This window comes from Lonchura striata, chromosome 11 (genome assembly GCF_050655825.1).
Source record: "Lonchura striata isolate lonStrDom1 chromosome 11, ASM5065582v1, whole genome shotgun sequence".
Classification (NCBI taxonomy): domain Eukaryota; kingdom Metazoa; phylum Chordata; class Aves; order Passeriformes; family Estrildidae; genus Lonchura; species Lonchura striata.
The window spans coordinates 9,502,803-9,519,509 of NC_140713.1; the positions used below are offsets into that span (position 1 = coordinate 9,502,803).

Below are 16,707 nucleotides of genomic sequence, written 5' to 3' on the forward strand. Positions count from 1 at the left end.
TCCAAGAATGAAGGACTGAATGAAGGAATGAAAATGCTATGAGAGTTTAAGTGAATTCAGTCATGGATTTAAACTTTGATAGCCTGTGTCCTTTGTTAAGTATAAACTGCCAAATCATACAGCTACTTCAAATGATTCTTGCTGAATGGTTTTTAAAACTGTCTCTTTGTGCCTTGCTGTAGGATGTATGAAGGATGTCAGATTTAACAACTACAGAATCCCTCTGGACACTCATGGGAAAGAGCTGGTGTCAGTATTGAGTGCCCAAGGCATCAAAGAAGGCTGTTCTTCGGAGGCCTGTAGGAATAACCCTTGCAACCAGGAATTTATTTGTATTGATTTGTGGATGATGCATGAATGCAGGTAATTGGTGGAAATAGAAGCACAAAACCCTTCAGAGTGAGGTGGGAAAGGGTGGAAGTTGAAGTATGCAGCTTGAAGGCTGGCACTGGCAATCTCATCAAATCCCTAGAGCCACAGTGGCACACAAAGCTGGACACCTGCACAGGGAGCAGGTTACTGTGTCCTTAGAGACACCACTGCAGCTGATAAATCAGCTAAATCAGCTTGGCTCCAGGGATTATGGAGCAAGTTCAGCTGCCTGTCTAATGGAACCCATTTAAAGAGCAGCACCAAATCCAGAATGCTTGTAAACCCTGGAACAAGGACAGGAGGGTGTGTGAGCTGGAGTGACACAGTTCCCTGGCTGTGCTGTGAAACCTGTGCTGTACAGTGTCAATGCTTTCTCTTGTGAGGGTCTGATTTCTTGCGCTGCCCCAGGCTATTGAGTCTGTTCCCTCCCAGGCTCCTCCAGCTGCTTTAGGAACACCACACTATTGAGCTCAGATTCTTGTATTTGTGGCTGGAGTCAGGACAACACTAATTCCTGTTGCTTGTGGTGTGCAAATGAACACTTTACTTACACACACCTTAATGTTTGCACACACTCCTGACTGCCACTGTCCACACAAATGGAGTTCTCTAACTCTGGAAACTCAAAGAACATAGCGCAGCATGTCCTGCCTAGCCAGAACTGCAGAGGCCAACCCGGCTGGTTGTCACAAGGATAATCTTGCAGAAGGCAGTGGAACTACTCAAGTTCTGAAAGCCCCAGACTTTCAGAGCCTGGGTCTGAAGTTGTGGAGCTCCTGCTATGGCCACCTCAGGAAAGGTTACGACCTGTCATGATTTCACATAACTTACTCCTAGTAGCTGCTTTGGAAACCGTGCAAAAAGCATCACCAAAGTGTGTTTTAAAATCTTCAGTGCTGCCTGTCACGGCTGCTTTCTCCCAGACTAACGGTGCCGTTCTGCCCTGGTGTGTGCAGCTGCCCTGCAGGACACATGATCCTGGAGAACGCCTCAGGCCGGCAGTGCGTGTACACGGCGTGCGCCGAGCGGCCCTGCAACTACGGCACCTGCGTGTCCCTGTCCCCCAGCACCTTCCAGTGCCACTGCCCCGACGGCTACACCGGCCGCCACTGCGAGATCACCCTGGCCATCTTCCACAAGGACACGGGCCTCAGCTTCACCTCGCTCTTCGCCATCTGCGTCTGCTTCCTGGCGCTCCTAGGTAGCTACGGCAACTACGTCTTGTATTACCTGTGGTGAGCGCACGTGCCCACCTGTCCTGAGCAACCATCGCCTCATCTCCTGCCGAAAACTCCCGAGGGAGACCCAGCTCTGCCTTTGTTCCTTTACTGTGGTCCCATCACTGATTTCTCATCCCTCTGTGCATCCATGCCTAAGTGAATCAACATTTGTGAGCTACGGAAGGTGTCTGCAGTTTTGTTTTCTTCACGTTTTCACATCATTGTTGAGAAACTGTTCAGATGCATAATTAGAAGCAAATACAACTGAACAGCAAGAGTGGAAACTGCTACCACATAAGCATTGTTTAAAATACTGCTGAGTATGAAACAGATTTTTCAGTCTAGGAGAAATTTCCTGTCTGATAGGAATACAGTGGTCAGGCAGGAGCAGGCTTTGTGTCTTGCCAGTTGTGTCCCAGCTCCTAAGCAGCTGATTTTGTCTTCCTCTGCCATTTTCAGGCTTAGGTATTGGATCTTAAAGAGGAAAACCAAAGGGATTACTAGTGAGGAAAGATCACATTTTAGGGTGTTCCTTGTTTATTCAAATGCTATGGAAGTTTGCCTGAGTAAAGACATAGGATTTTTCTCCTGGCTGTTAGTGTTAATGCAGTTTTGTTCAGAAGTTGTAGTAAGTAAGAGTATGAAAATACCATAGTTTTCCCCAACTCTGCTAGATACTATGTTTGCCATGCAAATATGAGCAGCAAATTCGTGGGAAGCTAAGTGGTATTACAGCTCTTGGCATCCCAGATAGATGAGGTAGATAGTAGATCTTTGTTAGAGGAGTGCAGGGCATGAATTCTGTGTACCCCAGTTTCAGTCCCAAGGTATTCAGATACTGCTCCACAGAACTGCTGACACGTAGATATTCTGTAAGAGATTCTAGTTTCTTTAGCTCATTGCATTGCTAATTTATGGTATTCAATGCTTTGAGGTCTTACTCTGAGCTTTTATTGATTTTTATAGAGTTGGTGATGCACCAGTTTCTATTTACATAATGTTCAGTATCTGATGTTGAAGCTTGTTAATTTTGTAAATGCACTTCAGCATTTAAGAAAAATGTTTAATGAATGCTAAGGCAAAATGTGCCTGATTCTTGTTTTCTAGTAAAACGTCTAAAAGTAATTTCCTCTTCTGTCTTGTGTCTTCCTGTATTTCATTTGTGTGTAATTGTGTATGTTACTGTCAACATGTTATTTCTTCTTTGTACCCTTCTGTAATGCATTTTCTGTGACAAAGTTCAACTCCATACAGGACAGAGACAGATCGGAGACACCACTTGGTCTTTGACCAACTTTGAGTTGGGCTTTAAAGGGTGTTTCAAAACACTCTTTAAAGGCTTTTCTTCTTCCGTGTTTGATGTTCACCACACTGGACAGTGCAAACCCCAGACATTTGCTGAGATGCCCAGAGTGCAGCACTGGGGTTTACTGGTGCCTGCATGACTCTGCTCTGTGTCCCCACAGCTCTGCTCAGCGCCGCCTTCCTCTGGGCTCACTGGAAGACGCGCAAGGGTCTGCACGGAGGTGTCTACCACGGATCTGCTCATCCTGAGGATCTGGAGGACATCAGGGAAAACATCCTCAACTACAATGAAGAAGGGGGTGGGGAGCAAGATGAAGTAAGGATCACTGTTATGTTACAATTAAGAGGGGACTGTTGCCTTATGATGCTAAGGAAAATGCATTTTGTGCTTTGTCCTCAGTGTTCGTTCTGCTGATTCAGCCCTGCAGTTGGCAAATGAATTATTTGGATGAGGGTGCATGTTTCCTAAGCAGAGATAAGTGCCTATCCATTTTTAATTTGTCTTAAAGGCAGTGATCCTGAGTGCATGTTGATAGGAGCCTGTAGGGTGGGTTTAGCAGTAGAGAACAGCTGCTGGGTTTGGTTTTGGGGCTCAGGAGACACTGAGGTTCTCAGGGCTCATTTCTGCTGGAGCTCCAAGGGCTTGGAAGAGCCTGGTGTGACTGTTCCTCATGGCCAAGGCTTTACCAGAGACTGCTCCCAACAGCAGGTGTTCACACCTCCCTTGTTGGGAAGGGGAGGTGCTGAATTGGCTCCTCTGAGGCCCTGGAGCATGTGGTGGTTGTGGAAGAACCTTTTTGCATTTTTGTGTTTTGGAGATAAATACACCAGTGAACACAAGCTGTTCATACTTAGAGTAGAGCAGATTATACCCAAAGCAGGTATTATTAACATTCCTGCTGGCTGTTCTAAAGTTTTCATGTGTCAGTGAAAGGCAGAGCTTGGAAGAAAAATAGTGAATATTATTTATAAGTACTCTTAATAGATTATTTATTGACCTATAGATGCGTTCTGTGTTTATAAAAGGTAAGAAACTTCATTGCTAATTGTTCATTTCACGGATTCAAGGGGTGTTGTGACTCTGCAGAGGTAATAATAGTCATGCTGCCAGTGTGAAGGTGAAAAAAAGCCAGTGATTTAAAAATATCCTTACTTGTAGATTATCCTTATTTTCTTGGTGAATTAGTGGGAATGTAATAAACACAGACAATTCCCATGTGATAACATAGACAGCTATAAAGCCTGTTTTCCTTAATCAGATTAACTTCCTCTGCAATATTTTGCAATTTTACACCCAGAAGGTCTCTTTGAGGAAATCTACAGTTACTGTATGACATGTTTAATTACTTTTGGAGAGTTCTTAAAATGCACTCCTTATTTTAAGCAGTAGAACCAAATTAGTGACTTGATGATCTCCATCTGAGGTTATTACTCTGCCTGAAGAAACAGTGCTTGGAGTGAAGCCTCTCTGGGTTCTGTGTACTCTTCCTAAATTACTCAGATTTAACAGTTGCTGGGATTGCAGCTGAAACTTTTTAAGCTAAAACCTAGTTGTTTGTCTAGATTTAAAAAACCCGAACAAACAAACCAGTCCCGAAAATACCTAGAATTACACCACCTTAGTTGTATTCTAATGTTACCTCAACCAAAGGATCGTGAGGCTGCTTGGATAAGAGAGATTCATTTTTGTAATGCTTGTGGATGGTAGGGATCTGAGGACAAGGAGTTGTCACATGAAGGAGTTCCTGCATCTGAAATAAATGAAATTTTCTCCCAGAGAAATTAGGAGCTCATAAAAATTGCAGGAGGTCAATGCATTGTCGATTACACACTGAACTCAGCTGACCACCAGATGTTGTTAAAAGTCAGCTCTGGACACAGAGGCAGGGCTTGAGTTGGGTTTGTGGATGGCCAGCCAAGAAGGGTTTATTATCAGAAGAAATGTGTCATTTTAATAAACAATTAGTAGCAGTGAAGGATGCTTTTATTATCACTCAGTTCAGTGAAGGGATGATCCTCAAGTCTGTATTGGAACAAGCTCCCATTTAACTTGTGCACAATGGAAAGTTGCTCCATGTCACGGATTCTCCTGGTATCCATGCTCAGAGTGGGGCTGGACTGGGGCTTGCACTAACTTAGGACATGCCTAAGGCAGGGGTTTGGGCTGCAGGTCTCAGTGTTCATCACCAGCACTCCTGAGTCTCTAGAGGAATGGGAATAAGCAGCTCCTGTTCCAAACCCCATCCTGCCACTTTGGCAGCTTCTTGATTGGAGGTGGGGGAAATTTAAGTTGTTCTCAGCCTCCAGGGGAAATTCAGCAAAGCTCACTGACATTACCTGGGTTAATCTCTTACAACATGGTTATGCACAATGCCACATGCTGGAAAGCTAAAGAAATCTTTGGGAAAGTGCTGATTCCACACCTCTGTCACTGATGGCTCCTGTTACCATGAACAGTATTAGCAATACAAATAGTTATGTTTGCTCTGATGAACTCTGCCCCCCTCTACCTGTCTGCGTTCTACTTTGGCCTGTCAATCAGTCCAGGGACACAACCTTTGGGTTGTAGGGAGCTGAAGGATGCTGGGGTCAGGTGGCACAAAGATTCTGATCAGTGAATGCCATTAACCATTGGCATTGGCAGCTTTGTGCCAGAGGTTGTGGCACAATTCCCAGAAAGCATTTACTGTGGATGAGCAAGGAGGGAATTGGTGACTTTTTTGGGAGTAGGTAGTTTTACTTGGCTTTTACAATTGTGCCACTCCCATGTAACATAATTAGGCATTATTCCAGGGACTGGTATCATTTTATCAGATATCACAGTACATTTTTGAACTACTTCTGCAGAAAGATCTCTTAAGCGTGCTGTTTGTGAATAGCCTTTCTCACCTCTTCTGCCACACTGCTGGGATCAGTGTCATGATAAGACAGTTTGGATCTGAATTTCAGAACAAAAGTTGGGGTGTTTCTGTCGCATTTATTTAGCTTTTGGATGAAATCAGACGTGATTCTGACCCTGAGCGCAGCAGCGCAGCGTGCACAGGGCTTCCTCACAGGCTCTCAGGTGCGCTGCAGCTGGCAGAGCACCCAGCCCTCCAGGTGCTCCCCGCAGACAGACTCGCGATCATTCCTCTTTATTCCCAGCAGAGCACGAAGCCGCGGGCCCGACGGAGAGCACTAATTCCCTGTGCCCGATTTCTCCCCGCAGGACGCGTACGACATGGCGGAGCTGCAGGTGTCGGTGCAGGGCAGCCCGGCGCTCCGGAGGCAGCAGCAGCTCCCGCCCGCGCGGCTGGGCCGGGCGCTGCTGAGGGCGGCCGAGCGCGCGCCGGGCCCGCCGCCCGACTCGCTGCGCCGGTTCTGCACCGAGGGCGGCGGCTCCAGCGCCGGCAGCCTCAGCTCCCTCAGCTCCCTCAGCTCCCGCGGCTCCCTCAGCTCCATCGGCTCCATCGGCTCCCGCGGCTCCATCGGCTCCCGCGGCTCCCTCAGCACCCGCGGCTGCGCGGGGCTGCGCGGCGGCGCCGGCGAGGACATCCACGAGTGGGGACCCAAGTTCGAGAAACTAAGGCAGCTGTACTCGCACAGAGAGGCAGCAGACCTGTAGCGCCCCAAGGCTGCTCTTTTCAGTTCTGGAAGCAAAGGTGAGGCACAGTTTTTTATACTCCTGCTCTGTATTAGCCCCACCCGGCCTTTTCTCCTTGTTTCCTCAGGGATTCAGATTCCCGTAAGGAGGCACATTGGGCAGCAAAGGTGGGTAGGATATCAACTGAGGACACGCTGGATACTTGCATTTTGGTATATAAACCTCGTGGGAGGAATAAAGAGAGAATCTGGTGTATGCAGTCATTCATGTACTGTGGTTAAGAAGTACGGGTGTTTTTTTATCACTGAAGTAATGCAGGACTCTTGAGGGATCCATGCGCACGGCCCGAGGTGTGCTGGGGCTGAGGGAAGCATGCTGGATGTGCTGTTTCTGGTGCTTTGACAGTCATTTGAAGAAAAAAGCACCTTGTCTTTTTCTCATATAATGAAGTCCGTGGTGTATTATATCCCTCCTGTTTCCCACAGTGCCCAGTGACAGCCCTGCTCACTGATCACAGTGCAGGTGCCACTGCAGGGGTACAGGAAAAGGAAAGAAGCAGAAGGATGAACTGAACTTCACTTACAAGGTGATAAAATCCCTTTATGCCGCCATGCAAGGGCAGAAACTGGATTTAGGCATAACACATGAACCAAGCTGCTTACAACTACGTAATTTTCCGAAGGAAAAGGCCAGGTATGCTGGCTACATGCCTCAAAGGTCAGGAAGTTCAGTAGCAAACACCACAGTTCACCACAATCTCTCCCTCCTAATGAGCCGCCAAACTAAGCCTAAACCAGCCTGAACTGTGCCATTTGCATCTACAACTGTGCCGCTCATGTTTTGTTAAATCTCCTATGATAGAATCATTGCAGGACATATCTGGACACAGAGACACATAGGGAAAAACTAACAGCAGCAGCAGGGGGTGGAAAATTATGCTCTAAATCAATCAGTCCCTTTTTGAAACCATTTAATGTCCAGCTAGTATGCTGGATTTTTCTTAAACTTGACAATATTTGGAAGAGAGAAAGTGCCACTAAATTAATTTTGATTATTTTTAAATTGGGACCACATGTACAGATAAATGGAGTACAATGCAGCAAACCATAAATCTTAAGCTGTGCTGTTTCTTTTATGAATATGTAAATTATATCTATTATAATATGTAAACTATATGTAATATGTACATTATACATTACCAGCTAATAATATGAATATATCCTAGTTTCTAATAATGTTTAATTAAAACAAAGCATGAAACAATGTATTGTAATAGACACTGAAACTACTTTTGCTCACAGTAGCTTGTTTTGGGTGGTCTGGCTTTTATTTTTATACATCTGTTAAAACTCATAAGTAGGTGAAAGCTGTCTGCAGGCCAGCTCAGTTTGCATGTTTCCCAAATGAGAAATGTTCATAAAGTACCTTGTTCTCATGTGCACTTGTGCCACTCTGGAAAACCCTGAGTGTACCATTAAACACTCTTACACACTGCAGGTGGTGGGCATTGTCCTCTGGAAAACCTAAATCCAGTTTTTACTCACACCCAATGGTTTTGGTTCACAGGCAGTACAGTCTGTGATTTTGTAATTTTACTGACACATTTATTTGCCTGGGAGGAAACCTTGGCTGAAACATCTTGCAGCGTTCACCAGTCCAGTCTGCCAACTCCTGTATTCCATCATCTCAGCAGCCACAAACAGGGTATGGAAAATGAACTAAATATATATTGTGCACAAAAATCTATTCCTTCCTGAAACAGCAATAATTTTGTCTACATACCTTGTGTTCTTCCCATACCTATGGACATGCTGTTGCTTTGGCTGGTTTAGTTTAATTTAGCCTATAAGCTCCTTGGGGCCAACACTGTCTTTATTTGCCTGTGAAGTGTCCTGCCTATGTCAGGCACTGTATAAATAATAAACCAGCCTTCTGTTCCGGGTGTCTCTGCCTTGTTTGTGTTTAAGGATGACTGAAGGGTGGACTGTGTTAAATTATTTCTCTCTCAGTTTTGATCAGATGCTTCCACAGATGTGAGTCATGGGTGCTGTGCTGCCTGAAAAGCTTCTGCTGGTGGGCTCAGAATCGTTACCCACCCAAAAACCACTTTGGGTTTCCCCAGGGGAACAAGACCTCGTCAAAACTCTTCCTCCATCCCTGAGGAACTGGTCCCTGTTAGAGTAACAACAAGCACAAATGGTGCCCAGGAGCCCTAAAGGTGACAAAGGTGTCCCTCAGAGCAGCACAGAGCTGCTGATGTTCAGATGTCTCAGTGCTGTTCCAAGTGTTGCTGCCCTGCTGCTGCTTCCTTCCTACAGCTGTGGCCCTACTCTGTAACCAAATATGAAAACAACACCCCAGAACCTCTGCACTGACAGTGAGCCCCACCTTGTACAGAACATACAGACTAAAACAAAAGGGCAGGAAACATTTCCAAACTCCTCCAGGAACTTGTGTAGATACAATCTCAGTAATAGGACACACTCATTTGCAGCTGTCATGCCCTATTAAAGCCTACTCTTCCTCTTTCCAGAGATAACTAATTAGTTCACTTAATTTATCTGTTTTAATTTACATGCTGCTCTTTTAATTACTGTGCAATTGCTGAAATCATAGCCTCGCTTGTTCTGCATTCGCACAGGCACACACAAATATTTCAGTGCCTCTGCAGAAAGGCTTATCCCAGCACTGCCATGGCTCCCATGGAGAACAGCTGGCTTTCCACAGGAAGCTTTGGGTTGGGGAGAAGGAGAAATATTGAATAAAAAACCCCATTGGGTCCCTAGGTAGTGGGATTTGCAATAATCTAGTACTTTTATTAATCTTCTTCCATGTTCTTTACAGACTTAAAACATACAGTAAGAACATTTTATTTAGCATAAAATGTTTGTAAAGGTCGGAAATTTAAATAATCATGTGGATATTAGTATTTAATCTGGCTGCCTGTCAACTACATTAATCTTTGTGGTCTTCGCCTGTTAAAATAGCATTCCAAGTACATAACATGGAGCCAAGCTATAGGAAAGCTGATGGTCCTTAGGACTGACCTACTGACCAGCAGGTTTAGGAGGAAAAACAGGGCTGTAAAGAAGCAGGATTAGGTGGGCAGAAAAAAGTTGAACATTTTCTTAATTGCAAGAATGTTAAAACCCATGGCCATCTCCTGAGGACTGAAAGGAGGAGGTTCCCTGGAGCCCAGAATCCCCTCCATGCAAAAACACCGTGAGTGGCTGACATCCCATCAATTATATTAATCCCTAATTAATGCTGGTGACAAAATCCCCCCAGCCCCCTTCAGACCAGTCCTACACATGGGCAGTTTTATCTCCAGCCCTGCACATACAGGTCTTGAAATGTGCTTCTTCACTCCCAAAAAATGCACCTTTCTGTTCATTAAAAATAACAAACTTGAGCTACAATGTGGAAACAAGCAGGTCCCTGGTGCTCAAAGCATTTAATATATGATTTTGTATCTATGTAATACACTTAATAAAGAAAGTAGTAATATTTCTTTAGATGGATATACTGCCTCAGTTTACTGACCTTACTGGAGTTGACATGCATGGGGTGATGACTGATAAAAGTCACGGCTATTACCTGTAGCTTCTAACAAAGGAAGCCCAGCTGTTAAAACACAAAGGTGATTCCAAAAGTCAGTGCTATGCACAATATAACGAGCTTGAGAAGACAAAACTTGCTTGAGAAAAATAATTTGCTTTCCTTCATATGGACTGAAACAAAGCTGATTCCCAAACCAGGTCTTTCTCAGCCCATCCCAACATATAAACAAGCAAAAAAAAGTGACTTTCAAATTACACAATTTATTTAGTATACAATAGTCATTACATCTCTTTACAACAACATATTATAAAATAACTATGTTAGATCCCACCAGCAGAACACTGAAACAAGAAATGAAAATACACTTATGGATCTCAAAGGCTTTTCTGTCCTAAAAGAGTCCTGGCTCCTTGATAGCATTTTGTCTCTGTAATCTAAAAAAAAGTAATTTATACCACAATCCCACTGATCACATGCAGCACAAAGTCCTTTTGGGCACCAAGGAGCACACAGGAGGAGCCCTGTCCCTGCCATTCCCACTGCTGGTTCTCAGAGTTGGCACCTCAGGAATGGGAGGTGCAGCCCTTCCTCCCAGCCCCAGTCTCAAACGGGGGCAGGGAGGAGCTGCTCCCTTGGAGCTGGGAAATGCTTTCGGCCCTTGGCACTTGGATTTACTGTTTGAAGCAGGTTGGTGTCTGAATGCTGCACTACAGTCCCTGGAATAACCCTTAGTGTTAAACCTTTCTGATAATCTCTCTTAATACATCTTTCTGGATAAAAAACCCCACACAAACCAGATTGCACTTGGTAGTTTCTATGAAAAGGTTAAACTTCTCCTTTGGCAATATTAGAAACTGCGTTTTTAAAATAAGTCTGTTTAAAAATAATTACTATTTCAGTCAGGATTTCTTAGTCTCAGCTGTTACCTACAAGTAAATTCTGAAGACAACAGGTTGTCAATCACTGGGCCTGGGAATCCCTCCCCTCCACCAAAGGAAAGTCACTGCCCCTCTCCAGAAAGATGCAATTGCATTCTAGAACCAGCCATACAGCTCAGACATCTTTTACCTTTTGTGTGCTTGTTTTCAGTTACTGAAGGCACTCACTGAGGGATTCACTGACCCAGGCTTGCTGCAAGAACCACCATGCATCATTACAGGCCTAATTAAAGTTTTAATACTGATTAAAATGTTTTATTATTATGTTAAACTGCAGTGGTCTCCAACCTCATTAAAGGATACAGGCTAGGAATTACTCAGGAGTTTCATCTGCTCAATGTAACAACCCAGCTCCTGTCAGCATGTGATTTAACACAGCCTGGCTACAGCACAGCCTTCTGTGCCACAGAGAAAGGCAGAAGGATGTTGAACATTGTTAAATGAGTATTTAGTGAATATAAAATTGTTTAAGCATGTGACATAACCATCTCCATCTCTTTGGTAATTTACTTTTGTACAACTGAAAGGGAAAACACATCATTTGGAATTGGAGCCCAGCTCAGTTGTGACAGCTAATCTCATTACACATCTTGATTAAATTAAATGTAGAGTTTGCTATCTGTAGCATTTTAAGTTTCCCATCATTAGAAATTAATTGCAGTGGTAATTACTATAACTGAGTTATTTGCACAGGCCACAGTCTTATATAGGTATTCAAATGTTAATTCAACCTGGGCCTAGAGGCACTTGATTATTACAAGTCTGTTTTTCGTAACAAACAAATGAGCCTAGTGGATGTCTAATTCAAGATGGAGAGTACTGTGAGGCTTCCAAATTTGATTTTTGATTTCAATCTAAAACCAAAGCAGTGCTAAAAACACAGCAAAAGTCATGTGGTACCTTCATAACATTTAGAAATCCGATACAAATCACAAAGTTCAGGCTGGTAAAAAGACAAAGGGTACAAACAAATCACAAAATTCTCAGCATTGAGGTCTGGCTTCACTTAATCTTCCATGTCATTTTAAAATACTGGTAGTCTCTGTTTTAGGCTAACGAACAAGGACACAACAATTTTGTGCTAAAATATAGAGCTTTGTGTCTGAAATAATACAAAACAAAGCTCTACTATCTGAATGTATTTGAAATACTGGTTTCCTGCTGCTTTTGAGATTAGTTTTTGTTTTGTCCAATTTTGCTATCCTAGTGAGATTCACATGAGGAGAAAAAGGATCCCCTGTAGTTCAGAAAGTATATACAGGAAAGTGTTCTGAGAATCCAAACTGAGAAATTTGGATTTTTGTTTGTTCTGAACATTTTACAAGGATACAAACATGCAACATGTATCAAGCATGCTCCAGCCTTTTTTCTCACTAAAAATACGTAACACTCCATCATTAAACACTTAATGTTATAAAGCAGTTTGTTTCTGATCACTAAAAATGCTGGACCAAAGATAATTTTTCTTAAAAATTGTTTGCTTAATCCACACTCACTGATTCTGCAATCACACTCACAAAATTGGAAACTCATATCTGCATACATTCCCAAAGAATTCAAGAAAGAGGCACTGAAAGAGCACAAGATCTGTCAAAAAGGATCAGACTGTAAGACAAAACTGTTTTGTGACTATTTTTAGGATTCACAAAGGCAATGCTTTCTCAGGGCAGGAGCAGCATGGGCTGCTTTCACTGAATTTCTACCATTTGAGAGGAAAATCTGAACTGCTGAGCAAATATTTACAGGCTGCTGCCCTTGTCTTCCAATCAGTTGAAACTGGAAAACAATTACAGCCTTAGTATTCTGAGGGTCAGAATTTAAATCAAAATGGTCCCTGCTAGCATTTATTTTATGAAAATTTTAGCAACATCAATAATGTTATCAAAATTAGACTGTCTAAAAAAAGAATCACAGTAATAAACAAAAACCCATTGGTGTAAAATGTCTTACAAATGTAACTTGTTTGTAAACTTCATCTGCATTTCCTAATGTGGGTCCTAGCAGTGAAATACTGAACCTGAACTCATGGTTGGATATGTTACTTATGCTTGGCAAGTTTGTAAACATGGAATGTTTTGTTCTGAAACACCCTGGTGAAGTGCATGGTGTAAGAAGGAAGGTTTTTTTTGATTTCCTCACAGAAGCGAGGATACAAGGAAGGTTTCAAATCAGGTTCATTCTCTCCCAAGCCATCCATGATCTGCAATGAAATGGAACAGATGGGTGAAATTTCTTTAGCCAATTCACAGTTATAGGCAATAACAAGTTCATAACAACCTCCACAATACATTCACTGGGTCAGGCTGGCCAGGTTTGTTCACAGTATGAAACAAGTGGGAGGAAGAAAACAACTTTGAAGCAGTAACACTTAGAGTATTGACTCTAAATGGATAAAGGTGCTTTGTCAGAGGTCCGTATCTGCTTGGGCTTGTGCAGCCTGCTCTGGCTCCAGCTCAGCCTCAGAAATGCCTGAGAGAGCTCCCCTGACACAGAGTGGTGATGGAATCACACCTCAGGGAACTGAGGCTCTGAAGTGATTTACACCTGGGAGGGAACTCTGCTTGTGTGCTCCTAACCTGGAGCTCGTCAGGGAGAGATTACTTATCCTGCCCAGGCTGAAATTCCCCCTTTTTTATTCTCAAATACCCTTAAAGAGCAAGAAGTGTTAATCTGGCCATTTTGAGAATGTCTAAAGGCTCCAAGCAGGTTTTCATTCCCACAGTGCAAATACACTGAGCTACCTCAGCTCTCAGTGACTGGGTTTCAGAGCCAAGTCAAGCAAAATGTATTTAGTTCCTTGCAGTGGTCTGTAACACTCACGTGTCCATTGGCCACATCCAGCAGGTCGCGCAGGCGGCAGCCCCTGCTGTGCCTCCTCTCGTAGCAAATGCTGTCCTCCAGGATCACGTAGTCCGTGCCAAAGGAGCGCAGGATGCCGTACACGTCACCGGGAGAGCGCTTGGCATAGATCTGGTAGATCTGCAGGACAAGGGAACGGAGCTCCAACACACACATCACCACTCACTGTTGCTTTGTTTGCTCTGTCATGACTCTATCTTCAGCCAAACAAAGAACTGGGAAACCATGTGAATCAATTATTGTAGAAACAATCTATAAATGCTTTATTCAGTAAAATCTCCACGTGGAGATGTGTGTTATGGCGAGGATGCTGCTGGCTACACAATACTGGATGGTGCTGTCAGGCTTTGAGAATGTCCCAAGTCCAGAGAAGGGTAGGTGAAAACAGTCTCCCAGCTGCGTGTGCAGTTTCTCAGGGTGGTTTCTGTATCAAATGCTGTGTGATGCTCTGGGAACCGAAGGGAGTATCACAGAATGCTCCATGTGGGTTTAACAGCCCAAGTGGGCATGAGGATCTACTGATGCCACAGTAGCCAAAGCAGTGTCCTTGGGACTAGCTGGGTGTTCAGGCACAGAGCTGCTGAGACACTCACCAGCTGCCAGAAGTGAGTCAGGAGATCTCAAAGCAGTTGCCTGGGCAACTGACAGTAAGTTACTCCATGAGTAATGGAGTGATGCCTTTTGCAGTGTGCCATTAGGACATTATTGTTTTCTGGAGTGAAGTCAGTGACGTGGGCAAGGATTACTATAAAAAAATCAGAAATCTCTTACCTGCTTTGTTCTCTCTCTCAGATTCTTATCCTCATAGTGGGGATGGTTGGTTAGGGTCCGTCCAGTGCACAATTTGACTCCTGCCAACAGCTGCATGCTCCCAGCAAACACTGCTGTGTTTGGAGTGTTTGACCTAAACAAACGTTGATAAGTCTGAGGAAGTCTCTGCAGGGACATTTTTGCAATGCTTGTGACAGATCAGAAGGAAAAAAAAGACTGCAAAAATATTGTTCTGCTTCTCCTCTATTCAGGGAGCAAACTGTTCAAGCAACTGTGTTTTCTTCAATGACAAGTGGATAAATTATGATAATACTCAACTGCAAATAAAAAATTTACTAAGCACTATGAGGAAAACTAAGGAAAACATGATCCTGACAATTTCAAACTATTTCTATATTTCATATATTTCTCAGGTTCATAAAGCCCATGAATATTTATAGGTTTCTATATTCTGATTATTTAAGTATTTCAAGAAACTTAGTGTGACTTAGGTTTGTTTATGAAACACATTAGGTAAAACCTTCTGTTCCTGTCCTAGCATTCACCATTTACTTGGAACAAAAACTTTATTCCAAGAGACATTACTCTTCCTATTCTGACAACTGTGGGAGAGAAATTATGAAAAAAGACATCCCACTTGCAAAAAGCTGGGGCAGGGGGATGCAGAAGATGCCAGAATAATACTGTCACTTTTTGTTACTGTGACCTTTGAAATTCCAAATAGCAGTCCTGGTATTGCAAGATCACTCAAGTACCAAAATGAAAAAAATTATTTTTGCTCACCATCTTCCCAACAAGTTTACAATCTAAAATATTTGCAAAGACACAATATATGGGCAGAGCAAAAAGAAAGAGTAAAAATGCCAGGCAATGTACACTCCTGTAATCAGGCTAATTGAAACTGGCCATAGTATGCTGAAGTGTCTTCTAGTTCTTAGTAGGCACATAACCTTTGAAGACTAAACAAACAGAAAGCAGCACACATTCAATCAACTAAAATGAAATTAGAATGGGAATAGGTGCCTAACATCCCCATGAACACGCTAAAGTACTCCAGTAACTGTGCTACTTTGAGGTGCACTTTTTGGAGCCTTTGGAAACTGCAGCTACACACTCAGGCATCTTTAAGCTCCATGATCAGCTTGAAAATGTTGCGACAAGTATTAAATTTTATTATCGCCTTTCAAGAGATTATGCTTAGCAAATGAATTAATAATTATAAACCCTTCCTAAAAAATCTTGAACTGGTATATTAATCTCATCTAGGAAGGCCAGAGATCGTATTTTTAATAGGCCAGTTTAGCTTTCCTGATAGACTATTCCTTCAGCACCTTATAAAACCAGTTTCATTTTAAAGTTTGAAAATATTTAATCTCTTAAGAAATTATTTATTACTTAAAATATTCAAAGCCACAAGTGTTCTGAAGCACATGTTCCATTAAAATAAATTAATTCCTGTTAGAATTTAGTACTATGCAAATGGGATGGCCCTGACAGGCTGTCAGGCAGGACTCATCCCTGGGGCTGTGGGAAAGCACAAGTCTGTAGGACTAAGCTGCAAAGGACATGGGCTGGACTCACAGAGGGACTGGGGAGAGCTTAGACACCCAAATAAAAATGATGATTCTTAAAGCATCTTCAACATACTTCTCTGTTTATGCCTGGGCCAGGCAACTTCTAATGTGACAAAGTAGGTTTCTGCAGTTGTTCAAGATTAAGTTTGAATGTCAAAACCTGACTGGCTTTACCAAGGCAACCCTGCTCTTCTGATTGCAGATTTGCATTATAATGGGCTCTGTAGCAGACTCAAACTTTCTTAAACCCACTCATGCAGCCCCTCCCAACAAGTACCAAAGGCAAAACCACAGGAAAAAAAGCAAACAAACAAAAAAGCCAAACCAGCCTGTAGGTTCTTTTCTTTAAAAAGAAAGCTAAAGGGTGATAGCGCCCTTTATGAATAACCTCCTGGTAAAAATTCTTGTCAAAAATCTAGAATCACAGAAGATGCTGAGTTGGAAAAGACACATCAGGATCACCCAGTGCAGCCCCTGTCCCTGCACAGACCCTCCCAGCAACCCCCCCACCATCCATCCCTGGT

At 43.2% G+C, this 16,707-nt stretch overlaps 2 protein-coding genes across 6 annotated transcripts in view; one reads left to right on the top strand and one right to left on the bottom strand.

Annotated features, from left to right (window-relative positions):
• LOC110476213 (neural-cadherin-like) overlaps positions 1-10,001 on the top strand; it is a 72,521-nt gene extending 62,520 nt beyond the window's left edge. Inside the window, exons 30-33 of the mRNA XM_077786296.2 lie at positions 183-363; positions 1,329-1,573; positions 3,059-3,213; positions 6,106-10,001. Coding sequence (XP_077642422.2) covers positions 183-363; positions 1,329-1,573; positions 3,059-3,213; positions 6,106-6,501 — 977 coding nt within the window. The 3' untranslated portion in view covers positions 6,502-10,001. The remainder of the gene's footprint in view (positions 1-182; positions 364-1,328; positions 1,574-3,058; positions 3,214-6,105) is intronic.
• A 280-nt stretch (positions 10,002-10,281) lies between these two features.
• DPY19L3 (dpy-19 like C-mannosyltransferase 3) overlaps positions 10,282-16,707 on the bottom strand; it is a 34,500-nt gene continuing 28,074 nt past the window's right edge. For 3 of the 5 annotated variants that reach the window (XM_021540845.2, XM_021540853.3, XM_021540837.3), the window contains exons 17-19: positions 14,610-14,742; positions 13,800-13,958; positions 10,282-13,179 (exon numbers count right to left, since the gene is read on the bottom strand). In XM_021540845.2, the coding sequence (XP_021396520.2) occupies positions 13,018-13,179; positions 13,800-13,958; positions 14,610-14,742 (454 nt within the window). In that variant the 3' untranslated portion in view covers positions 10,282-13,017. Of the gene's footprint in view, positions 13,180-13,799; positions 14,054-14,609; positions 14,743-16,707 lie in introns of those variants that run through there. The other 2 variants (XR_014957822.1, XR_002466373.3) reach the window with 2 other exon arrangements.